General features: G+C 40.5%; 3 protein-coding genes across 9 annotated transcripts in view; 2 read left to right on the top strand and 1 right to left on the bottom strand.

The window, feature by feature from the left end:
• Nucleotides 1–20,288, top strand: part of MAP3K5 (mitogen-activated protein kinase kinase kinase 5) — a 110,785-nt gene extending 90,497 nt beyond the window's left edge. Inside the window, exons 18-30 of one of the 2 annotated variants that reach the window (XM_064447192.1) lie at nucleotides 289–394; nucleotides 1,378–1,535; nucleotides 2,031–2,208; nucleotides 3,004–3,024; nucleotides 4,123–4,300; nucleotides 4,401–4,569; nucleotides 7,511–7,696; nucleotides 11,080–11,185; nucleotides 13,637–13,877; nucleotides 16,689–16,801; nucleotides 17,667–17,779; nucleotides 18,651–18,727; nucleotides 19,552–20,288. In XM_064447192.1, the coding sequence (XP_064303262.1) occupies nucleotides 289–394; nucleotides 1,378–1,535; nucleotides 2,031–2,208; nucleotides 3,004–3,024; nucleotides 4,123–4,300; nucleotides 4,401–4,569; nucleotides 7,511–7,696; nucleotides 11,080–11,185; nucleotides 13,637–13,877; nucleotides 16,689–16,801; nucleotides 17,667–17,779; nucleotides 18,651–18,727; nucleotides 19,552–19,612 (1,707 nt within the window). In that variant the 3' untranslated portion in view covers nucleotides 19,613–20,288. Of the gene's footprint in view, nucleotides 1–288; nucleotides 395–1,377; nucleotides 1,536–2,030; nucleotides 2,209–3,003; nucleotides 3,025–4,122; nucleotides 4,301–4,400; nucleotides 4,570–7,510; nucleotides 7,697–11,079; nucleotides 11,186–13,636; nucleotides 13,878–14,060; nucleotides 16,664–16,688; nucleotides 16,802–17,666; nucleotides 17,780–18,650; nucleotides 18,728–19,551 lie in introns of those variants that run through there. The other variant, XM_064447193.1, reaches the window with a different exon arrangement.
• LOC135312590 (actin nucleation-promoting factor WASL-like) overlaps nucleotides 1–23,642 on the bottom strand; it is a 65,806-nt gene extending 42,164 nt beyond the window's left edge. For 3 of the 4 annotated variants that reach the window (XM_064447214.1, XM_064447213.1, XM_064447215.1), the window contains exons 1-3: nucleotides 23,130–23,642; nucleotides 22,400–22,482; nucleotides 3,799–3,919 (exon numbers count right to left, since the gene is read on the bottom strand). In XM_064447214.1, the coding sequence (XP_064303284.1) occupies nucleotides 22,454–22,482; nucleotides 23,130–23,547 (447 nt within the window). In that variant the 5' untranslated portion in view covers nucleotides 23,548–23,642 and the 3' untranslated portion in view covers nucleotides 3,799–3,919; nucleotides 22,400–22,453. Of the gene's footprint in view, nucleotides 1–3,798; nucleotides 3,920–13,769; nucleotides 13,858–22,399; nucleotides 22,483–23,129 lie in introns of those variants that run through there. The other variant, XM_064447216.1, reaches the window with a different exon arrangement.
• MAP7 (microtubule associated protein 7) overlaps nucleotides 23,148–24,901 on the top strand; it is a 122,042-nt gene continuing 120,288 nt past the window's right edge. Inside the window, exon 1 of one of the 3 annotated variants that reach the window (XM_064447204.1) lies at nucleotides 23,148–23,231. In XM_064447204.1, the coding sequence (XP_064303274.1) occupies nucleotides 23,186–23,231 (46 nt within the window). In that variant the 5' untranslated portion in view covers nucleotides 23,148–23,185. The remainder of the gene's footprint in view (nucleotides 23,232–24,901) is intronic. The other 2 variants (XM_064447206.1, XM_064447205.1) reach the window with 2 other exon arrangements.

Below are 24,901 nucleotides of genomic sequence, written 5' to 3' on the forward strand. Positions count from 1 at the left end.
ATTGCAGATGAAGTTCCCTTTTAAAAAAAAAAAAGCAAGCACCTTTTTGCCTTTTAGTGTTCTTTAGCTGAATTCCTGTAGTGTTCCTGTAGTAGGGGGAGTTTGCTTTGCGATGAAGTTTCTGATAATGGGATTACATAAGGCAGGAGCACTATTGATTCCTTGTTCATCTTCCCTCTTAGGCAGTAACTGTTACTTAAGAGTGCATTGTAGAAACAGGCTATGCAAGAAGTCTTAAATGAAGAGTCGGCAGTGGAAAATAATTGTTCTGAATGCTCTGTTCCTCAGGGTGATAACGTGCTTATCAACACGTACAGTGGAGTGTTAAAGATTTCAGACTTTGGAACATCAAAGAGGCTTGCAGGAATCAACCCATGTACTGAAACTTTCACTGGTATGTTCCCAGAGGGGAGACTCTTTCTTCACTTGAACTGTGCTTGTAGGGTCAGAATCCACAGCTGCTGAACTTTCATTGACTTCAAATCAATATAAAAGGTTGCTGCCAGAATAACATTTTGTATACCCAATCTTCAGCTATGCACTGTACTTGTATGCACTGTTCAAATACATGCTGTTTGGAGGCTCCACTTGAGACATGAAAGTCCTCTATAACAGAAGAGCTGTGTCTTTCCTATGTTGTATTTGAGCCTGTCTCTTCTGTGTGCATGGCTTTTTCATCTTGCTGTTCAAAGGCTACTCCCCCTACCTGCCCCACACCCCTTGTGAATGGCTTGGACATCCTAGCTTAATCTCCAGAACTGCTTATCTACAGAGCCTGTCATTAACTTGATCATCATTCTGCTTGATAATTTTAGATGTTAAATTTTGCAGTGGCACTGCATTAAATAATTATGCAAAATGAGAAGTGACTTTTACTTTAATTCCATGCTCTGCTCTTCCATTTCTGCTTTAAATGGAAAAGAATGCAGAATGATGTGTCAGGTTGAGTCCCTTACTTCAGAAAAAATGTTCATGTCACCTGCAGGTTTAAGTTCAGATTTCAGGTTTCACTTCCTTTTTCTCTGTGGATGCAATTCAGAGTGATCTTCCTTATTTTAGTCTTGATCTATAATGCACTAAATGAAAATCATGTCTGATCCAAAGCTCATTGAAACCTCTTAATAATTGTCATTGACTTTGAAAAGAGATACCATCAGATCAGTAGATGTCAGATGCTTTTAGCACAAGTAGTATTCTGAATAGTATTTTCAGTTTTATGTAGAATGCATATGGAAATTTTTGAATTTTGAGTATTAAAGTATTTTTTTAAATCTCCTGATATTGCTTACTCCTCAGTTATTTTGTTCTTCTTGCTCTTTAGCTATCTATTTGCATCGTTAGTGCACCTAAGTAAAAATATGAGTATGTCTTAAACAGGTACCCTTCAGTATATGGCACCAGAAATCATAGACAAAGGGCCACGTGGCTATGGGAAGGCTGCAGACATCTGGTCTTTGGGATGCACAATCATTGAGATGGCTACAGGAAAGCCCCCGTTTTATGAACTGGGAGAACCACAAGCAGCTATGTTTAAGGTCAGACAGTTTACTTGTACAACTCGGAGCGTATTTGTAAACACAGGAAATCTTATGACTGTTGTAGAGATGCTAGAATCAGAGATTGCAGGAAGAGAAGATAAAGGAAATACTTGGTTAGTGAGAATGTTAAGAAGAATGAGATGATTCAACCGAGTGGGAGTGCTGTGTAGTTTTGAACAGAGTAATGGAGCAATAGCAGCTATTCAGCAGCCTGGGTGTTTAAGGAAAAAAGAGAGACACAAATGAAGCTTCTTTTCTTCTTTGTGAGAGCCTCTACTTGCAGTTGTGGGGCTTTTAAATACAGCTGTTTATAGAGCCTGTAATATATTTTGGTTTTTATTTTTTCTCTGAATTAATAAACTAGTTACAGAAGGATAATATCAATACTTAAGAACAATATACCACTTTTACTATCTAAACACTTTTTTGATGCTATTTAGCATTTGGGAAAAGAACAGTGTAGGCCATTGTTTCTCCCTTTATGTGTCTCAGGTGGGAATGTTTAAAATACACCCAGAGATTCCCGAATCCATGTCTGCAGAAGCCAAGGCTTTCATATTGCGTTGCTTTGAACCAGATCCTGACAAACGAGCTTTTGCTCATGAGCTACTCATAGATGAATTCTTGAAGGTTTCAAGCAAAAAAAGAAAGTCCCCATCAAAACTCTCAGGTAAGCGTTGCCAAACTCAATATGGAATTTTTCTCTTGTCAATGATACTGTTTCCTGAAACTGCTAATTTAATCTTTAAGATGAACACAGCAGCTCTCCATCCCAGGTGAACATTCAGTTGTAACCTTCTGTTCTATCAGCTTGCTGCAGGAACACTGTTGTAGCAGAATTCTGTTATGTTGTCACAGAAGTGATTTATATAAATATTTTTAATAAGGTTCCTGAAAGTCTGTTTAAGGTTTTGTGCAGCTTTTGTGTTTTGTTTTCTTTTTTTTAAATTTGCATATGTTTTCATTCAAAGAATGTTTGCAGGGAATATACTTGGTGTAAGGTTAGAACAAGCTATTGAGCCTCAGGGGAGTTTTCTACATGAGCAAAATAATCTTTGTCCCGTAGCAAATGTGCGTGCACTGCATTATTTTCGGTTCACATACTCATTTCCTGTAGTGTTCTAAATTATGGAAGGTAACAAAGGATTTTTGAGAGTGTGAACGACATTCTGTGCGTGCGCATGTATACATATGAAAATACATTTGTATATTTTTAGTATGATACCTAAAAGGAATGAAAATACCAGGTAAAGGACATGACATTGGATGAGCACTTTTAACATAGTTTCCACCCCGCCCAGGCTAAAATTAACTTTAAATTGCAATAAACTACACTTTTAGAGATTGGAGACAGAGTCTGGATATCCCATAAAAATAGGAAGAGAGTTATCCCTTAGACTGTGCTTACTTTCTCAGTTAATTCCAGCAGATTTAACTTCCTTTTTTCTTTGCTTTTCTCCCACAGTTCTTTCAGCTAACACAAATGGTGAGTTTTGGCATACTTCTCTAAGAAAACATGCCTGTGTAGGTACAACGGGTATTATTTATTCTAGTATAATTTGTCACACTAAAATGCTGCAAAGAGAAGTGGGCACAATTATGAAAATAAGTGACCTTTCTCTGTTAGGAACCTCTAATTCATTGTGCACATTTAAACTACTATTTGTAATCCTGCAAATGCCTTAATTGTCTAGGCTTAATTGTCTAGGCTGGTGTGTAATACATGCTTGAAGAGCTGTGTTGCTACAGGGCCATTTAGTGGAAATCTGAACAGGAAACCAAATGGCTCTTTTATAGTAGCAATAAGGCCAAGGTTTGTGGAGGAAGATAACATAGACTTTTATTAGGCTAAATTCTATAATTGAAAAAAGTGGAATGCGTTTGAGGCCCCTTGTCAGGCCTGGCCACAGGACAGTCATCTCTGTCAGGAAGTGAACTTGGGGGGTGGGGACAGGAAACCAATCACACACAGTTACTCTGAGGCTGAGTTGCTATCAAAGGACCTATTGAAATGTCCAAATGTGAAATAGGTATCAAAAGTTTCTTGCAGCAGTAATGTGTGCTCTGGATTTAAAAACAAAAGTTCTGACTTGACATGCATGTTTATCAAAGACTATGAACTAATTAAACTTTTACAAAACAATCTGATAAAGAAATGTATGTGTTATAGTATATATACTTACATGTATTGTATATATAAACATGTATATTTATACACACACACAAAATTAAGAACTTGAAAGGTGCTTGGATGACTTACCCTGTAGAAATGTTTTGCTGCTGTTGGAAGTGCGTAGTGATGATGAGATGCACTTTCAATGCAGTGGTGAAGTTCTGTAAGTGATCTTGCAAAGAGTGTAGAATTTCCATATCTCAGGAAGCTTTTGAATAAAAACATAATGGAAAGATAACTCTTATTCCAGAAGAATAAGCTTTAGGAGTTTTTTGTCAATTTTGTTTGAATATTTTATATTGGTGTGTGGGAAGACTGGAGTCTTTCTTTCCTCTGAAAGAATAACCTTTTCACTTCAGAACTGTGATGGCACTGTTAAACACTAACTTCTGAATATTCCTATATGAATAGAGTATCTTCGGAGTATATCCTTACCTGTCCCTGTTCTGGTGGAAGATACAAGTAGCAGCAGTGAATATGGTTCTGTCTCACCTGATACAGAATTAAAAATTGATCCGTTCTCTTTCAAAACAAGAGCCAAATCCTGTGGAGAAAAAGATGGGAAGGGAATCCGGTCCCTTTTTCTGAGGTAAAGAGCTATCTGGCATCTATGTTACACGGTAGATTAGGAATGCGTGCGTTGAGGTGGTTTTTATAGAGTTTCTTTCCACTGAGTGTCTTTCATTCAGCATCCCAGATGAAAATTTTGAGGATCACAGTGCACCTCCTTCACCTGAAGAGAAAGATTCTGGGTTTTTCTTGCTAAAGAAGGATAGTGAAAGGAGAGCCACCCTGCACAGGATATTAACTGAGGACCAAGAGAAGGTGGTGAGGAACTTGATGGAAGCTTTGGCTCAGGTAAAGTAACTTCGGAAGGCAGCAAACATTTTATGCAGTTTGAAGACTTCTGTGCAAATACACGCAACTTTTGGAATTACACATATTAAAGCAATTAAAAAATAAAGTTTTATTAAACTAGGAAGCATACACCATGTAAGCTTTCGTGGTTTGTTGTTTCATTTGAGCTATTAAAAATAGGCTTTAAAATTGTTTATGCTGCGTTACATATGTCTTTTCTGTTGTTTGTAAATACTATGGGTATACCTGGATATTAGTGCTGGCCAGACAACAGAAAATAATGTCTTAATGATATTATATTTTGCCAGTGATTTTCAAATGGGACTAACTGAGGCTGTCAGGTCAACTCATGTATGATAGATCGTCCCCAGGAGATGAATACTTTGCCACGCTTCTAGAGTTCTGTCTGCTGGCTGACTAGCTCAACAGAGGGTGGTTTAGGTCTTTTGGTCTGCTCTGGCCTTATGTTAGGTTATTGCATAGAAAAAATGGGACTGACTCTTAGACCATTGCCTTCTAGCCAACGGCCATAAAAGGGAAAAGAGGGAGCTAGGGAGCAAGTAAACTGCAGCTATTCGTCACAGCAGTTGGGAGCACATATGGAGGGGAGGGAAGATGGGGTAACAGTGGGAGCTACAGCAAACAGCAAAATAATTGCAGAATGACCTTTTGGCACTCCTTTGTGGGGATGATTCACGATGATGTATCAGTTCAGGATGACCCTGAATAAATTATAGGTCATGACCACACTGCTAAATGTTGCAACACTGTAACTGGATGACACCATTTTTTGGACTTGTTTGTAATGTGTTAGTAGTTAATTGACTCACTTCATTCTCAAGGTTAAGTATTGCTGATCTAAAACATAGTTGTATAAAATGTGACAACTCATCTTCTAAAGATAGTACTGTTTAGAAACTGATGCAAGCCAATATTCTTATTCTTATGCATGTACTACAGTTAATGTAATTGGAAGTTGCTGCCATACCAATAAAAAGAGCTTCTAATTCTTTGTGGGGGTAGGGAAGAACCCACAGTTGTCATGGTAACTATAGAAAGTGTTAAAATAGGAGGCAATAAGAGCGATGCCTGTTATCTGTGCTTTGCTAGAGTGTTGCTATAACAGACATAGTTGTTAGAGCACATGTATGAAAGGAATAATTAGTGATTGTGAGATGCTGAAACTCAAATCACAAGATCCAGAGAGGGTACTTGTTGTTCTATGCCTTCCTCAGCTGGAGCTGGAACAGTGCAAGTTAGGAGCAGAGATACAGAGTTGTAGAGCCAAAGAGTTCAAAGCACACATGCATGGGACTATCTGTTCTTTAAGGGTACACAGAACTCTGACTCTCAAACACCGTTTTCTCCATTGAGGGGTGGATCCTGGTCAAAGAGTAGGAAGATTACTCAAACCACCAGAAAGTGGTAGGAACTGCGATTAAAGGGAAGATGAGTTGAATTCTTATGTCCTGCTTAAATGCAAGTTAGCAATAGATAGAAGCCTGACTTGCTTATTAGGCCTCGTCAGGATTTAGGCTTTGATAGTGCTTTTTTCTTCACATAAGCTTTTCATAAGGACAATTTCAGCAAAGTCCTTGGGTGTGAGGATTAGGGGAGGAGAACGATCCTCCCAAAATAGGTCACCGTTCCTTATTAGGGAGGCATACTGGTTGCCCTGTCCTTGATGGACTCCCCATGCCTTGATGGACTTGGATCTTCTAGTCCAGGGCTACAGCGTATTGTGTGTCCACCTATCTGCCCTAATGGCTTTTTAATTGTTTACACAAAAAGGAGATCAGATACTGCAGGACAAGAATGAGGGATCCACTTTAGTATAGGCAATCATCAGGTGAATTCTCCAAATTAAAGTGGATGGGGATCAGAGGCTAGGATCTTTCATCTCAGAGATGGGTGCTTTAGTCAGTGGAATGTTTGACTGCTCTAGAGCTTTTTTAAGCCTTTTTTTTGCCCTCTCAAATAATCAAATTATTTCATCTTGATCAGAATTATTTAAGTGTAGTTAAAACCTCAATGTTATTGGCAAACAGTTCTTGATGTCTGGCTAGCTGTAATGTTCATGGCATAAAACTGGCAAATATGACAGATCCAAACACTGTATGTCCTTCTGTTACAGAAATCAATGCGAGATATCTGTAGTCTATGTAAATAATTACTTAACTTCCTTCGGAATAAGCATCTAATACTTCGTCTTGACCAACTAGTATAGTTTTCTATCTCTGGCTTAATTTTAAGATCTGGAAATTGAAACTTGTATTCAGTTGATGTAACTTTAAAGAGTAAATACAGTTCTCTATGACGTGCTAGTTACTTATGCTGGTCATTCTGATGGACACTTCTGAGCTTTTAAAAATAGACATATTTATAATACTGTATTTATAATAGAAAGGTGACAGATTTATAGACTATATCTAAGAATAGGTAAGTGTAGAAGTTCTATAATGGAAATTATGTAGGAAAGAATCAGTCTCTTTCTGAGCCTTCTGTGTAACTTTAATCCCTTCTTTTAAGTGCTACTGTGGGAGTTTGCATGTTGACTCTCAGGCACTCTGAAATTAGAGGCACTGCAAAGTACATCTTCGGCAATTAAGAGTAATTTATAGTATTCAGTGCACAGTATATTTATGCATATCTTTTCACTTCTGTACAATGAGACATACAGACTATAATGTGCGCATGTACTTCAGCAGCTGATACAAAACAAAGTCAGCTACTTGCTTGTCAAGTAATCTGCACTGGCAGGGAGCTCAGGAGTAGAACTCTGTGTTGCTGTTGTTATGCTCCTACCATTATTTGACCTTAACTGTAGCAGTAGAGTTTCTGAAAATCCGTATTGCCAACTGACATTATTGGCTAAAGTCCCTCTGAGTATACATTTCAAAAGATGGCTATCAAAACTATTTATTTTTCTCTCTTCTACCAGGGAGCCGAAGAACCCAAGCTAAAATGGGAACATATCACGACGCTAGTTTCCAGCCTCAGAGAGTTTGTACGGTCCACTGATCGTAAAATCATTGCAACCACTCTTTCAAAACTGAAACTGGAGTTAGACTTTGACAGCCATGGTATCAGTCAAGTACAGCTCGTGCTGTTTGGTTTTCAAGATGCTGTAAGTTGTCATTTTTACAAAGAACTTTGTGCACCAAAACTGCCAAAAAAAACCCCTAGAAGCCAGAAGCAAACAGAACTTCATTGACATTCCATCCAGAGTTACTGAGCCAATAATATTTGAGGGCTTTGAACTTGTAATAACAAAAAGCCAGCCCACAGCCATGACTTGGTTTGATTGCCATGTGATCCTTTGGCAGGACACAGCCCCTGAACACAACTGTTGAGATTTTGCTGATTAAAGATCTAGAAGGTTCAGCATAGCTGTGTAAACATTATGTCATAATACTAAAGCAGGAAAGCCTTTTTTTAAAAATCTCACTTTGGAGGGTTTTCTGGTAAATAAGACCAACACTGAATGTCAGGCTTATCCTACATAATTCAAGATCTCTTGAACTTGACTTCTCTTACAAACTAAGGTACGAAACCACTCGATACCCCCAGTAGTAGTCTATCTACCTTATAATATTGTACTGAGTTCTTAGTCTAGTATTTCTAGTCAGCAGCAGATTTCTGTCAAACTAGACATTTTCACTTCAATTTATAATCAGGATAAGAAGGAAGAAAAATAGGTAACTCTTCTGTCAATAATTAATGCAAAATTTATTATTTCCTACAGTGAGCAACCAGATACACATGGATAGTCTTTAAATAGCTAATTTACTGAAAGCAAATGTTTTTTCTTCTTAAGCTGTGTATTTAAATGTTAGTTCATAAGCAATTAGGCTTAATGATTAAGATGAATAACCAACATGGAAGGGTGCAGCTGTACTGGGCATCACTTGTCCAGACTGTAGTAAAAATAATTCATGTAGTAAAAATTACATGACAATCCAAGTAGGCTTTTGAGGTGGACAATTCTATTAGCATTTAAACCTGGGGCACTCTGACAACTAAAAGCTGTCAGGAAGGATAGCATAGCATGTAAACTGTTCGCTGCGTAGACTACACTGACAAGAATTACATGTTGTTTAGGTAATACGTGACATGACTCTGTAAAAGAAGGGTTTCCACAAATGAAAGTTTTCTCTTTGAGTCTTCACTTTGAGTACACTTCAGCTCTCCATTCTACTTAGCCTCATACTACTACTGTTTTGATACTTGGAAGAAAAAAAAACCTGAACATATAAGGTCAAGAAAAAAAATAGGGGTGTGGGGGAAAGTACAAATATCTGAGTTGTTTTTCTGATGGCTATGTTGCTGGGCATCAGTTGTTCAGTGGTAATTGACCGAGTCATGTTCTTTTCAGTAAAAATTTTACTCTTTTCTGTTAACTTCATCATTACAAGTTGCTGGTCTTTAACTGATAAATGTCTCTCTCATTACTACCTCTCTATTATTCAACTAAGACAACCCTCAGAAAGTTCAAAGAAAAACTTGCTTTTATGTGCCCAGTATTAATTTTTTTGTACATACATTAGATTTCTATTAGAACACTGAAATCCGGATCAGTGTCAAGACCTCGGATACTGCAGAGACGGAGATATTTCTAAAACAAGGGAACTACTTTCCCTTGTTCTCAGGTCTTAATAAGGTAATCTCAGGTAACAAGGTTTAACAATCACAATATCCTCACTGAAGCAACCAAGAAAAAGTAGGTTTGTGCTGTAATCTAAATAGCTAAGTCACATTACTGTGGATTGTTCTGTTCTTGACAGATACACGGTGCTTCTTCAGTACTTAAATAGGCCGCACTTAGCTGAACACATGTCAGTGTCTTGGTAGGAATCAGTATGGGAAGGTGCAAAGTGCTTGCAAACAGGAGTCATGCTGTCTTGGAGGGCCATCCGTGGGCAGGCCCTTGGCGCCCTTTGGCAGCTGCTGCCCAGGTGTCAGGCACAGGGCAGGTTCCCCTGGCACTCCTGACAGCTCTCCAAGTTTAGGTACAGTGTCCAGGTGCCATCTTGTGGCCATTGGCAACGGAACTGAGGTACTGTGGTGGGTTGACCCTGGCTGGCAAGTACAGGAAGGCCCCCGCCCAGTTGCTGGTTCACTCTCTCCCAGCAGGATGAGAGAGGGGAATTAGAAGAGCAAAAAGTGAGAGAACTTGTGGGTCAAGATAAAGACTCTTAAATAAGTGAAGAGGTTAAAAAGAAAAAAACAAACCCCACAAACATTGCAAAAGCAATCACTCGCCACCAGTAGACTAATGCCCAGCCAGTCCTTGAGCAATGGTTCCTTTGGAAAAACTACCCACCTAGTTTCACTGCTGAGCATGATATTACATGGAAGGGAATATCTCTTCTGCCTGTTCAAGTCAGCTGTCCTGTCTGTGTCCCCATCCAGCCTCTCTCTAGTCCTCCCACAGCCTACTCGCTGGTGGGGCAGTGTAAGAAACAAAGAAGGCCTTGACACTGTGTAAGCTTTGCTCAGCAATAGCTAAAACGTGGGTATGTTAGCAAGGCTGTTTTAGTCTCCAGTCTGAAACACGGCACCATACAGGCTACTGTGAAGAAAATTAACTCCATCCCACCCAAACCCAGTACAGGTACCTACATAAATTACTGCCTGTTGCTTTGGGGCAGTGATAATATGATTAATAACATTTTTTTAAGTCTTGCATATCTTCTGAAGGCATCATTGGTGTAACTTCAGTCTGTTTTGTGCTATTGCCACTTACTGTGGCGAGGTGTTTTGTTGTAGCACTGTCACCCCACCTGCTTCTCTGTCATTTGGAGTAGGCAAACAATTCCCCCGAGGGGTACATTCTTGCAAGTGGCATGGAACCATGGCACCAGGGAACATGGCTAAAAGTGGTTTGAAAGCAGGCCTGCAGGGAATTAGGAACAACCCAGTGTAGAATTTATCTCACTGTGTGAAGTAAAAAGTGGAAGGAAAGAGAAAATGGCACAGCACAGAAATTAATTCCCCTGACTATGTAAACTAATGTTAATTAACTATTTTCTGAATCAAGAAGGAGCAGCATTTCATTAGTTCTTTGATATTTCCTACAATTGTACTTTAAAATAGGTAAGTACTGCTCAGAGCAAGCAGTAAAAATGATGCCAAAAAACCCTTAAGATTAATTAGCTTAAGTTACAAGTATTTCATAATATAGTCCTTGGTATTTGTCCTGCTCGCGTTCTTTAAGTTTCTCTCCATGCCCACGAAGGTTAAATAAATGTCAGTATCAAAGTCATCAAAAATCACCTAACACAGGAACTACTATATGATTAAAAAATACAGAATATTGTATGATTTGTAATAAAATGGTGGAAGTTGGCAAAGTTGCTATTTTTTTCATTTATTGACAATATGAAATAGTTTTAATCACCTGCTTTGATACAGCATCTGTAAGTTCAAACACTTTATATAATGCTGACATACATTATAGTTTTAAGTTGGAGGGGTATATAATATCTGAACTGACTTCTCTGTTGCTAGGTCAATAAAGTTCTCCGAAATCATAACATCAAGCCACACTGGATGTTTGCATTGGACAGCATAATCAGAAAAGCTGTGCAGACTGCTATTACTATTCTGGTCCCAGGTGAGTCATTTCTTAACACTCAGCAAATATTTATTGGCTGATGTCTTTAAACATGCTTTAGAGCTGTGATTATGATGCTTCGCTTAAGATTTTGAAACCAGCAGTGGCCTTTTTCCTGTTCACTGTCTGTTTTGCAACTCAAAAACCTAATCAGCGTATTGGCTAAGCTATTTTGGAAAGCACCTTTCCAAGATGCATCACCTAAACAATTCTGCAAGAGAGTCAACTGTAGTAGGCTAAGGTGCTCTGCGCCCTAATTTTTGAGGTGCACAATGCTGCCTCTTGAAATCCAAAGAAAGACCACTTGCCAGCACACGCTGATTTTTTGGAAGGTATTTTACGAAGTGCAGATTAATGATACGGTTTTAGGAGCACTCAAAAGTCTCTCTGTCCCTCTGGCTCCTGGTCAAAAGCTGTCTAAAGCAAAAAAAAAAATTAAATCTGCAGTGCCTGCAGTTTGAATATTATATTTTGAATGTTGTGGAAGTAGAATGCATGGCTTAACTAAGGGAAGGAGTCTGTATAGAAGAAACGAAGAAACTGTAGCCTATTCTGTTATCGCTCTACCTATTTCCAGAGTTAGTTTCTCTGCTGCTTCTTAACTTCCAAGCTCATGATTCCACCATTCCCTACACTGGAATTAATGGTGAAATTTTCAAATATATGATTCAATGCTTTAAGTCTGAAGTCAGAATACTTAACCCACTGCAGAAAACAGGAACATAAGTCTTAAATTATCAACAAGGGGATCTGAAAATTCCAACAGAAGTTACAGCTCTTCCTGTTCTCCTTGGTATTTTCCGGATCCCCAGCACAACCAGCAAGTCATAAATAGGGTTTTTGTGTTACTTGAGAGTCATAAGGAAAGTCTGTCTTTTGATTAGAATGCTGAACACCTTTAACAGGCATGTACTTGATTGCTGTATAATAGGAATACTGTAGAATTCCTCCTTAATAGACTTTCCTTCCCCATACAGCTCAGTATGAGCGTTAATTGTACATGGTCAAGCTTAAACAAAAGCCTCTGTGCCCTAGTAGCTTTCAGGCAGTGATCATTTGCTTCTTCCCTAATGGCCTTACCCTACTTCTAACTGCTTCCCCTTGCCTCTGTCTGACTTGGGGTTGGCTTTTTTCCCCTCCCTTCCCCCCCCACCCCCCCACTCCCCGTTGAATGATATGAAGATTTATCCCTGGCCTTAATACTTCTAAAAGTTATGGGATGTTTTAGGAGTGGTACAAAGCAGATGCTGTATAGTTATACTGCCTGGTGGTGAACAATGGTAAAGTGAACTTCCATTCTTATTAATGTGATGCAGAAGTTCAAAGCAAATTCAGACATATTTGCCTAGCAATAAATGTGCTGCCCTTAATTTAGGGGAAGCACAGCTCTGCTGATCTCAGTATGTTCAGCCTTGAAAAAGGTATGTAGCATTGAAATGAAGAGATGAAGTGGCTCAAGGAACTAATATCCCTTTTGTAAAGAAGAGAAATGTATTTGTTCTTCAGCAGAAAGGCCAAAAACCTGCAAAAACCAAGTGTGATTCAGGGGGAAAAAAGTATGTTTTGTTGAGGAGACTAAAGGGAGTGCTCAGCAATAAGAAGCCACAATTGAAGGAAGGAAGGTAGATTTATATTAAATGGTTAGAATTAACAAACAGATGTTGTTGTTGCAATAATAGGGTTTGTGGGCATGTAAGATCTTGTGTACGTATATTGCGTACCTGGTAAGCTCTGGTATGTAGTTTAAATGGGGAATAACAGAAACCAGAGTATGCGTATAGGTTTGTGTCTGACATTTTATGCATGTATATCATTACAAAATAGGCAGTGCTCTCTCTGATGAGTAGAAGGGAAGTGTGCTACTTTTAGTTGTCAGGAAAAAAGGGGTCTGTTTTTTTTCCTCTCTGTATCTTTGGATACAATTTTTTGGTGAACACAGTATTCTTATTATGAAAGAATGCTAAATATGCCAGAATAGCAAAAAGAAGAATAGATGGATGTAAGAGAAATAACGGTTATTTGTTTAACAAAACATTACAGGTGAGACATAAGAAATTACAAACCACTGAGAATGGAATAAAGCAAAAGAAAGTACTTCTGCTGCACATAGTACTTCGGCACAATTTGATGCAAAATGCTAGCCAAATCTGGAATCCTGTTCATCCAGATCTTTATTTTTTAGAACTTTTGACAATTTGATAGGCTGAATAATAATCAGCAAAGCTAAGATGCTGTGGTAGTCTGAGTGATCTTAAAGTCCTAGAATATGAGGTTTCTTCCAACCTGGGATTCTGTGATTATTGTGGGATTCTGTGTGATCTGCTATCTTGCTACAGAAATTTCAGGTTCGGTTTAACCAAAGCTGTAAATATTCACTTAGGTCTGCTTTTGTTTTAATGTTTAGCATCTTTAATGTTTTTTCTTTTGCTTATATTTTAATGTTACTAATAGAATTGAGGCCACATTTTAGTCTTGCATCTGAAAGTGATACAGCGGATCAAGACGATATAGAAGTTGAAGATCAAGATGAACAGCCTCAAAATCAAACTATCCAACAGCCTTGCATCGTCATGGAAGATGCAGTAGCTACCTCAGGTGTAAGCACACTCAGCTCTACGGTATCCCATGACTCCCAGGCTGTTCACAGGTCACTGAGTGTCCAGCTGGGCAGGCTAAAATTAGAGACAAACAGGTAAGTTTGGATATCAAGAGACACTAGCCTACTTGTGACAGTATGTATTGTCTTGCTTTTAAAATATATGTGCTAGAATAGTAGTGACAGTATCAAAATTCCATAGTACTGCAAATTGTTTATATAAATGATGGTCATTGTTTAGCTGTGACTGATCACTTACACTACTTTTATTCATTGCAGAACAATAGTGATGCAAGTGAAGGTCAGTCTTGACTTCAGGTGCCCTTTCCAGGAAGGTCTGAAAAAACTGAGCTTGCAGCCAAGCTTCTGCTTTATCTCTCCTTCGTATGCTGTGTATGGCTGATGAATGGGGTTATGTTTTGTTTCCATCAAGGCAGAACTTGCTGTTCTTTTCTACAGTTATTCCTGGGGAATGAACTCAAGCTAGTTGACAGCTACACAAGAACTCCACAAGGAAACTGCTTCAGACCTTAGTGCACAGAATTCACTGCAGCAGGATCTGTGCTTACCAACAAGCATTACCTTTTTGTTCAATAAATTTTGTTCATCAAATTTTGTTCATCAGAGAAAGATGGGAAAAATAGGTGTGGTGTTTAAAAGAAGAAATAAGCCAGAAAATTAGACAATGGATTTTTTTTCAGAAATATACGTATTCCACTTTAAACTTGAGAAGTGGTTGTTCTGGGTGTTTTTGTTTGTTTAAGAAATGTCAGAGACAAATTTCTCTACATTATTTTATCCAAATAATTTTCTAAGTAATTTTGTTTTCATTAAAATATACCAGATAGTCTGTTTAAAGCAGGTATTTTAGCTGTTGCAGCATCCAATTTATGACATTGGATTTCTTACTAACCTCATAAATTTTGAAAATGACCTTGATAGCGAAGTCTTTAATAAGACAGTTGTTACACTGCTAGAACATTCTTTGTAATGTTCCAATTTTAATTTAAATGTTAAATTGCACTTTACTTTTAAACGTGTCCAAGAATTTTGCCATAACTAGAATAATTCATTAGACTGTAAGTTTTTAATAAAGTATCAGTATTTTTGAGTTCTTATGTTACAATTTATTTTTTTGCTTGTGTTGACCACTGAGAAATATTTTGATTGCCTTATTGATACACTTCAATAAAGACATAAATAATTTAGATTGGCTTACTTCCCAAGTTTATGTTGGGGAGTAGCATCAGAAGTGATACATTTGTAGGGGTACTGTTTTCTAGCATGTTGTTTTTGTAAATTTCTCAAATGCAAAGCCTTTGGCCCAATAATCACATGCCATTCATGCAGAAATTTTGACGTAAATACTATGGACAGTTGTTTAAATATTAATTAAAGCTTTATTTGCATAAGCAGCAAGCAGTTATCAAGAGAAAATAGTTGATTTTATTGATCCTAAGGCCTTTTTCAACCAGAATTGATAGAGGAGGAATAAATTAACTGAAAGGTGACTGCACACTTATCTGGACAGAATATCAGTCTGCACTGAGATTAACCAAGCTGTGGGTGTGCATAGAAACACAAACCAGTTCTGTTCACGTGCAGGGTGGACTTGTTAAGAATTGTTAGCTCAGGTGTGGAAGCACTCAAATGTGACTGTGCTGCTGGTAAGCCTGCGTGCAAGCTAAAAGTAGGGCTAGATGTTTTCATAAAGCAATCATATGAGATGCAGTTTACTTCTGTGCAAAGACAAGGTGCTTTCTCTAGTTAAGTTCCAGAATGTCCCTATCTTTCAGTGTCCCAGAAAAAAAATTGCACTGCTCAACAGGTATAAATACAACTTTAAAAAAAAAATCGTATGAAAATGGAACAGTTATTGCATAGTTCTCAGGCTGACAAAGGCTTCAAGGAAGGGAGGATGGAATGCTGCAATTCTTCAAAGGCAGAACTTCCTAAGACTTAGAAGTCAGTGATAGGCTTATGAGTGTGTTCTCTATGTCCAGTTTCTCTGACCAAGTTCCTGAATACATATTATTCACAAGTCCTCCTTTTTACTAAAACACTTTTCCAAAATAACAAATTCCAGCAGTTTCACATACTAATTTTCCATTGTATTGATTATTTTCCTTTGATCAGTTCGCAAGGTGCTGACCACTGAATGTCTCTGGGTTTCTCTGGGTTTGTGTTATCAAGGAAGTCAAACATAGGTTCCAATTTGTTTCTGCTTGATATTCTCAAAAGTAATTGCCTAGGAAAGGACACCAGGTATTTTGCCTCTTTTTCTCACTGTTCATATAGCATAAGAGGGTAGGCACAAAGTACCTGGTGTGTGCGGAAGGGATAGCCCTTGTGTGGATGAGAATATATTTTTTCCCCATTTAAGAAATGCAACCATAGGGTTTTTTGCCACATTTTCATCACAGCTCCGCCCTTCCTATACCTTTGAAAATGTCTGCAGAGAGGGGCAAACTGGCATTTTTCCTTACAAAGGGTTATGTCACAGAAGTTTAGCCCTTGGTTTATGAAACACACTGATATTTGTTCTTCTCAGTTACACGCTTTTGTTTAATACGGAATGCTAGCTGTAGAAATTTCACTGAAATTTTGTACCATACCCCCTGTTTAGTGGATGGATGTTTACATGGAGGCTGGTGCGTTTGGGGATTTTATGGTTTTTTTTGTTTTAGTTTTTGGTTTGGTTTGGTTTTTTATGTATTTATTAAAAGAGCTATGTCTTGATATATGTCATAATAAATCTATAGTGAGAGGATATTCCCATGAAAGCTGAAGGAGTCTGGCCTTGTCTCTCTCAAGAAGGCTTCCAGTTTAAGTGTAGCAAGATCTTTGCTCTCCTGAAAATTTGAAATTACTTAAGAAAATGTGTGCTTCCTTCCTGTTACTTAACAGGTTGTTGGAGGAGTTGGTTCAAAAGGAGAGAGAATTTCAAGTTCTCTTACATCAAGCTATAGAAGAAAAAGATCAAGAGATCAGAAACCTACAGCTTAGGTCACAGCCGATAGGTAAGTGAGAAGAAGTTTCATACTGGTTACAGATGAAGGCAGCAGCAGCTAAACTTTTTATTGAGCTAGTCTCAGCAAAGATGCTTTATGATGCTGCTTCTGGTAGGGTTTGCTTTGAAGTAAGAATGTATGTTGTGGAAACGAATTACTGAATTTGTTAATCACAGTACAAGAAATGGTATAATTTAAATATTTTTGATTGTGATTATATGGAAGCATACAACGCTCATATCCTACAGAATAAATATTATTTCTAAAGAGGATATAGCCTGTTTAGGTATGTGTGCTTTGATTACAGGCTGTTCCAATTATTACACTGAATTTTCAGGAGGATCTAATCAGTGCAATGTAAATACAACTTAAAGCTTACTGAGAGAGGCTGAGTTTGATATGCATCTGCCCTGAAGAAGGTGGAAGTGCTAATGCAGTTTGAAATTTCCATGTAATGTGCTTCAGAGAAGTGCCGCTTTCCAAAAGCAGCTGATCCTCAGTCTAAGGCATTGCCTACGCACCAATTTTGCGTTTCACTGAACAGTTCAGTTAAATCGATGTTAGTGTGGAAAGTTACAGTGAAATTGATGTGCCTTGTACTACTGTAGCCATTTAATGAAGAGGCCAGAAATTGTATCTGTCAACATTCACACTGCTTTAATGTGCCCCTAACCAAGTACTGTAGTTGGTGTATAACTCTCTATAAGCTGTAATTAAGCATGTGCTTTGGGAATTGACATTTACCTTTATTTATGGGGATACTGGTATTCTAAGCTTGAAGGGAAAGCTCACTGAAGAAAGTGCTTCAGCAGTCAAAAATGACAAGAGGTTGCTTTAGCAACACAAAACCTTTTCCCAAAAATGCTTTATCTAGATATTCCTGGATTGTCTGTCTGTCACCGTCATTCCACTGGTACAGGGACTGAAGACCCTGATCTCATAAACTGGCTGAGTGTTCAAGGAGCTGATGAAGCCACGATAAACAAGGTAGCAATGATTCTGTTCCCTCTGACACAGTTGCAGTATGGTTTTGTGACTTGATGCAAGAAGATACCAAACCTTTATCATTACTTTAGCACGTTTTGAGGGGACAGGAAAAAGATGTGAATATGAAGGCTTTCATAAAAATACAGTATTGTTAATAATTCCTATATCTGATTAGGAATAAAGGAATAATATGTCCCTGGTATAAGACAATATTGCTTTGGTTCATAATTTTTCAGTGTCTCTACATTGCAGCAGTTCCTGCTGATTATACCCTGCATACAGGGTACATGTTCACCCTTAGCTAACCGTGTTGAAGTGAAATCTCCTGAAGTAGATCAGTCTGCTCTGCAGCAAATTTATATAATTTTAGAGGTGTTGAGCATCTCAGAATTTCACCTGACTTGGGAAAACCTGCATATAGTTATCACTCCTACAGAGCAGATCAAAGGTTCCTCGAAATTCAAGTGCATAAAATTTTAGATGCCACTTTTGAAAAGGTAGGTCTTAACTGCTGTTTTCAACTTCCTCGTGGGTGAGATGTGGTGTTAATTATGCTCTATTTTGCTTTCATTGAAGTCTGTGACTCTGAAATATCAGTGATAGCAATAGAAATGCCAGAAAACCATTACACCAAGTTGTGCCTGGTATGCCAAGGTAGAGTATAGGGTATAAAAATTAAGTAGTTTAACTGTATTTCTAGAAGCAGTGTGGATTTTGGCCCAATTTTAGGTTTCTTCTAAACTTAAACTTCTGGCTTTTGAGGGCAGATGGTATATAAAGTTATATAGTAGAATATATAATATATAGTAAAGTTATATGGTAGAAAGTTAGATTATATTTCTAACAGTGTTCATTTAAACGTCTTTTGTAGTTCTTGGCTGAAGACTATACATTAATGGATGTTCTCTGCTATGTTACACGAGATGATCTGAAATGTTTGAGACTGAGGTAATGCTTCACACTTAAATGAACTCTGAGCAGGAGTGGGTTTTGTTACAAGACAAAATAAGTTATACTAAGCCCTATTTATTGGATTGTGCAGTATTAATTTAAAATAAGCAACACTTTCCAGTATGTCTTCTTATACTGATGCATTCCTGATAAATAGCTGATACTGTTTAAATTTTAAAATAAACTTTTCTATTAAAGGAAAGCAAAGGGAAAATTTAAGTAAAGTTTTTATCTTCTACCTGGAGACACTGGATATCCCATTAGAGCCTTGCTTTTATTTTAAAAGGTGGAGATAGGAAAACCTTCTGTAGCTTATAATTGTCATCAAACTTTAGAAATACTACTTATGGTCTGCAACTAATACTAGATTTCACCTAATCATGCCAGGTGCGTGGGTCACCACAGAACTAAAGTTAAGTAGAAACAATAGATGTTATCAAACACTATGTGTGTGCCCAGTCAGTTTTAAAATAACTACATAAAACTTTTAAAATTAAAATGGCAGGTTAAGAATTTCTCATAATTGACATTTTCATAACATTGGAAGTCTGCTAGGGGTTATGCAGGGCCTTTTGGACCAGAAGTCTGAATTCCAGAAAGCAGGCATCTGAAACGTGGAAAGATTGCCCGTGTACTGTAATCAGAAAAGGACTCTGTTCTCTATTTGGGTATTGCGTGCTGAATTTCACCTTTGATCAGCCTTCCCACTGAACTGCATTGGTCAAAAACAGAGCAAGAAAATCAGAAGGCACCTAAACTGGAATGCTTTCAGGCTAGAGAGTATTTTTGTACCTGAGCATCTTTATGATTTTTCATTGCAGAGGAGGAATGCTATGCACACTCTGGAAGGCCATCACTGACTTTCGAGAGAAACACGCCTGACACAGATTTTTTTTCTTCGCTTCTCTGCAGAGAGGAAAAGATTTCCTTTCAGCACAGAGCAGGTGTGCTGTCAGAAGGACCGTTGCACTTTAATCCAGTACTTGTTTACCAATGTTAAAAACACTGCAGCTTCCTGACTGCTTTTAATCCTGTAATCCATAAGGAATCTGTAAACAACCTGCAACCTTATTTTACTTTAAATGTTTTTACATACAAGTTTTTCAAAAATTTAAAAAAAAAAAACAACAACAAAAAAAACAGTATAAACTCATGAAATATTGTAGTTAAAGTAACTAGATGTTAATTTCATGAAAAACTGATGGAAGATTTCATGTGACTACATCACTGGAACAAAACCAAAATGTGACAACTTCTCATGTTTCTTTTTCTTTGTAATATATCTCAATAATCTATAGTAGAACTTCATAATTTCAAACATAAATAGATATTTTTCTTTTAGTGTGCAAGGCCTGAAGGTAATTGTTTTTACCTACTGCCCTACATCATTTAATATTGTTTATTTTTGGTAATTTAAGTTCTATGGTGCATTTGTTTTAGAGTTGTTTATGTACTACTGAACTGTACCAGTTGCATACACCTGAATCACAGTAATGTTAGCTTGTTCTAAAGCTATCTCTGACATACACAGTTGAAAATAAAAAGAACCTAACACTTACTTTTTCCTATATTTTTGGACTTCTGAAATAATAAAGGTGTAGAACTGGAAAATATTGGAATAAAAAAGGAAAAAAAATCATACTGAGTATCAAGGGAACCTTTCTGACACATGTTGAAGTTACTGTGCTTTGAGTTTGATAATCATAGCTTTGAATCTTTTCCTGGTTTTCCTGTTCAGTCTAATTCCTGTACTGACAGGCCAGTAGCCAAGCCATCTGCTCCAGGGCCAAACAAAATTCTTCTTCGGGTGATCTGCTTGACTTGAGAAATGAATGGCCTGTCGTCGTGGCCTGTTGTCGTCTTCTACTTCTGTTTATGCAATATGTCTTTTATCATATATGAAGGAGAAAGGATGGTGGATATTCCCTGTCCATCCATTCTCATTGTCACCCCAGCATTCTAGCACTGGGTATCATCGACTTTTTAGGGGGCAGCTGCAAAAAATTCTGTTGTAAGACTTGCCTGGACAGAGGCTGCTTCTTTCTTCGTGAGCCTTGGTAATCAGTCAACAGTTTATGCCTTGAATTTTTCAGGTCTAGCAAGTAAATATTTTTTCTAAACATAAACATGTTGTCCTAACATGTATGTAGTAATTTGCTGACTAAAACCCAACAACTACATATTTTTAAAAAAGGCTCAACAAAGAACAGTAGATTAAATAACTCTGGAGTTTTTTAAATTTTATTTTTTAAAAAACTCCAAAGATGGTTCCAATGCTACTTGGGCACAGATAGATTCAACTCATTCCAAAAGCATAACTGCCTTTCAGGAGAAAGAGCTGATGTCTAACAATTTTTACTGCTCTTACAGCAGAAAACAGTACCATTTCAAGGTAGTTCTAAGCACTGGAAAAAGACCAGCGGTAGAGGTGGACTTGCAAAACACAGAGCAACTAAAAAAACCTCTACCCATGGAAAAGTGACCCTAGGACAAAGAACTCCCCAAATTTGATTTTTGTGTGAAACATGATCCTATATCAGTCCATGATTACAGTTTGAAAACCTCTGATTTCATGCAACATGAACAGACTAGAATGTAGTTGCGTTGCTTTATTTGTGTGTTGAAACTTTGAAAGCATGCAGCCTGTTCTCTATTATCTATGACTCAGGGTGCTCAGTAATGAGGGAGTGTGATCGAGGAATCATTTTAATGTCTCCATGAGACCTAGCCTTGGCACCAGCTGGGAATTAATTCCTATAGTTCATTGCTGGCCTCACCTGACCCAAGGTGGCTTCTGCAGAGCTGCTCAGCAATCAGTTCTGTGTTCTCCACTGTAAGACTAGGTAAGTCTGATGTGTACCTAAGTTGGGCCGTGTACGCTTAACACTACTTGAAAGATCATGAATTGGTCTGAATGCGGTTCCCTGAACAGCATAGCTTATCTATCTGTGTACTAGATCTGCGCACAAAAGCTTATGTAATGTCCCTGTTTTAGGCTACTTCATATAGATTGTGCTAGATGTGTTACTTTTTATATCCTTGGACAGAACATGAAGAAACATTTTGGGACAGAATGCATCAGACAGGTCAGCCTGGACTCCTCAGCCTGGCTCCCTGAATATGCTGGTGGATGCCTACATGGACCACAAGCGAGGCATTTAAGATTATGGTGTAAGGACACATTATATTTTAGTGGAGGATTTTGCCGAGGGCAACCTTTTAACTATAGGGCATACCACTCCCTCTGAGTCTGGATGGTCTCTTGGTCCTTGACTAATGCTGTTGCAATCCAGGGCTCAGGCTGACCAAGAGATACCTTTCCACCCCTGCTTAATGAACAAGGCAGAACGCAGAAATGAAAACCTGACCAAGGCCATGCTGGTTTTGGAGTGTCTTGCACCTTTCAGCATAGAGCCCAGCCTGTTCTTGTAGCACACATATTCTGCCTGTAAACTACAGGGCATGTTTATCACACAAGCCCCAGTTCCTTCTGTTCTAGAGCACATATGGCTCCTGGTGCAACAAAACATCCATCCTCCCTTCCCCTGGAAGAAGACCTTAATGCCCTGAATGTAGCTGTTTGCGAAAGGAGGACGTTCTGCATGGTGGTGGAAGTTTGTTCCATGCAGCGTGCCAGTTGGAGGGAGGTGCAGCTCTCCATCCTCTTACCTGTGTGCATGCCACAGCTGTTTACCATGAGTTGCCTGATTAATTCATCCTCCTTCAACTGTAGTTCTGATGACTGGTATTACCTGCAAGCAGATGCAAAATAAAATTATGTTTTAATTCAGACTCAGCACACTTTTAAGAGAAACACATGATCACCAGAAATCAGCTTAGGGCAAGTTTAGGCAAACTGAAGGGAAGAGTAACAAGACCACGACCTTTACAGAAAGGACTGACGCATGGACAACTCTTTAAAGAACCACATTTTGGAAGCCAGGCGTTGCAGGAAGCTTAGGGTATATACCCAGCTGTGTTAAACGTGTGCTGCAATAACGAGACGACAGCAGTACGGTTCCTGCCCAGACAACGCAGCACACCGCCTGGGCTTGGGAGGTGGCCACCGCCACCCCCCCACCTGCTGTCGAGACACCTGCGGGGCACAGCCCACCATCCCAAAAACCTGCTGTTTCTCTCCGCGCCGGTACCGAATGCGCTGTGCCAATGCGGCGGGAGCCCCGACTCCTCCGAGGAGAACGAGCACACCTGGGGAAACGCCGGTGCGTGGGTAGAGCGGGGTTGCGGCGGGAGCCGGCTGCGCCCCCGCCCCGGAGGGCGGCGGGGTCTGCTGCCCGTGAGGGGCGGCCGTTACCCGCCCGCGGGCGCCGGGCCCGCCCTCACCTGCTCCCGGGCTGAGGCCGCCGCCGCCGGCGGAGGGGGGACGTGGCGCTCTCACCTGCCCGGGGCCGCGGATCCGCGGGGCGGAGCAGCCGCGTTCGGCGAGGAGGAGACATGGCGGAGGCCTCGGGCAGGAGCGGCGGGTACCGGCGCCCCGCAGGTGAGGTGCTGCCGGCGGTTGGGGTCGGGGTTGGTGCGGGGAGCGGTGCGGTGCGGCCCGGCTCCTGCGCGCCCGGATGGCCGCGGGCGGCCGTGAGGAGCGGGAGCGTAGCGGGGCCCGGCACTGGCCTCCCTCGCTCGCAACAGGTGCGGGGCCGCCAGTACCCGCCGTGCGCCGGGCTGCGGGGGGCTTCCCTCCTTTCCCCCGGGGGTCGCCCGCCGCGAACCGCCGCCTGCGGACCCGGCCCGAGCGCCAGCCGGCGGGGCGGCCACACGCAGGGGCGCTGCGGCCCGGCCCGGCCCGTCACGGCGGGCATAGTCGCGCCGGTGGGGGCGGCGCGCCCGGTCACTGCCCCGCCGTAACGGCGAGACTCCCGGGTAGGGACGCGGTGGGGGCACAGCCCCTCTCTCCCCCGCGCCCCAGCCTTTGGGCCCCGGTGTGCCGCGGTGCGCCTTCACCGCGACGGGGCGGCCGCGGGGGTGCTGAGCCCCGCGGGGGGGAGGCCCGGCCCGGGCGGCGGGGAAGGGGCCCGCGGGGGCGCGGAGGGGGAGGCCGGGGCGTGCGGGGCAGCGAGTGTGAGCGGGAGCCGAGGTCGCGGCGAGCTCCCGCACTTGGGGTGAATGCCCGCGACGCCCGGCTAACAGGGAGGAGGTGAGCCCCGGCGGCGGGGAAGGGGCGGCCCGGTGGGGTCGCGGCTCGGTGGCGGTGGGCGGCTGCCGGAGCCGGGCCTGGGGCCTGCGCCCCGCCGGAGGGCGGTCGGCGGCGACCTGGGCGCTGGGCTGTGCCTCAAAGGCGGGCAAGTGACGGGCTTCTGCAAGCCCGTGCTTCCTACGGGGAAAGCAGGGAGGTGTTCCGACATCTCTGAGGAAGGATGCACGCTTCAGGAGGGTTTAAAACGCTTTTATTTTGTCCTAAGGGCGAGGAGGGTGCAGGGAGGAGATTTTGGCTTATGCAAGCGGATCGACTGCTGTATCGCTGCTGTAGGCACGGATGCTGTTTGCTTTTGCAGGCAGTGGAGGGGTTGCCTTTCTGGCATGTTCACTGGGAGTGCTGCTTGCTGGACTGTGAAGTCTGACTCCAGCTTTTCAGACCTCTCCTTTTTATCTTTTTTTCCTCCTTCCATAGTACTATTCCACTCGCCCTTTGCCAGCCCTTCACTCCTCTAACATACATCCAAGTTTATCTCTGAATCACAGAGTGACATTTTTCATCAAAATAACATACGAATAGGCCATATGGCTGTTGGCTAATTAACCGTTTCCACAGTATAATATTTTTTAGCACATATTTTATGTAACGTGGGCATGCAGTCACAAGCAACAACTGTGGGCAGACCCATCCAAATGCTGTCTTTATTAATGTTAGCAGTATAGTGCTTTTGCTCAGAAATCCTTTTTACAAGTTACTCCCAGATATTGCTCTAAAGCTCAGCTTCAGAAAGGATGTGCATCTGTTATCCTATGTGTTTCAGAGTCTGCAACCACATTAACCTCACTTTCCACAGGAAGAACTGGCTGTCAATGTATTTTTAGCCGTGTGTTTTAGCCAATCTAATTTAAAAGCCATGTTTAACAAACTGTCTTCAAGTTATCAACCTTAGTTTGTTGATGTGATTTAAAAAAAACCAACAACCCTGTATTATCAGTCTTGTTATAATTGTTCATCAAAAC

This window comes from Phalacrocorax carbo, chromosome 3 (genome assembly GCF_963921805.1).
Source record: "Phalacrocorax carbo chromosome 3, bPhaCar2.1, whole genome shotgun sequence".
In the NCBI taxonomy this organism is placed as follows: domain Eukaryota; kingdom Metazoa; phylum Chordata; class Aves; order Suliformes; family Phalacrocoracidae; genus Phalacrocorax; species Phalacrocorax carbo.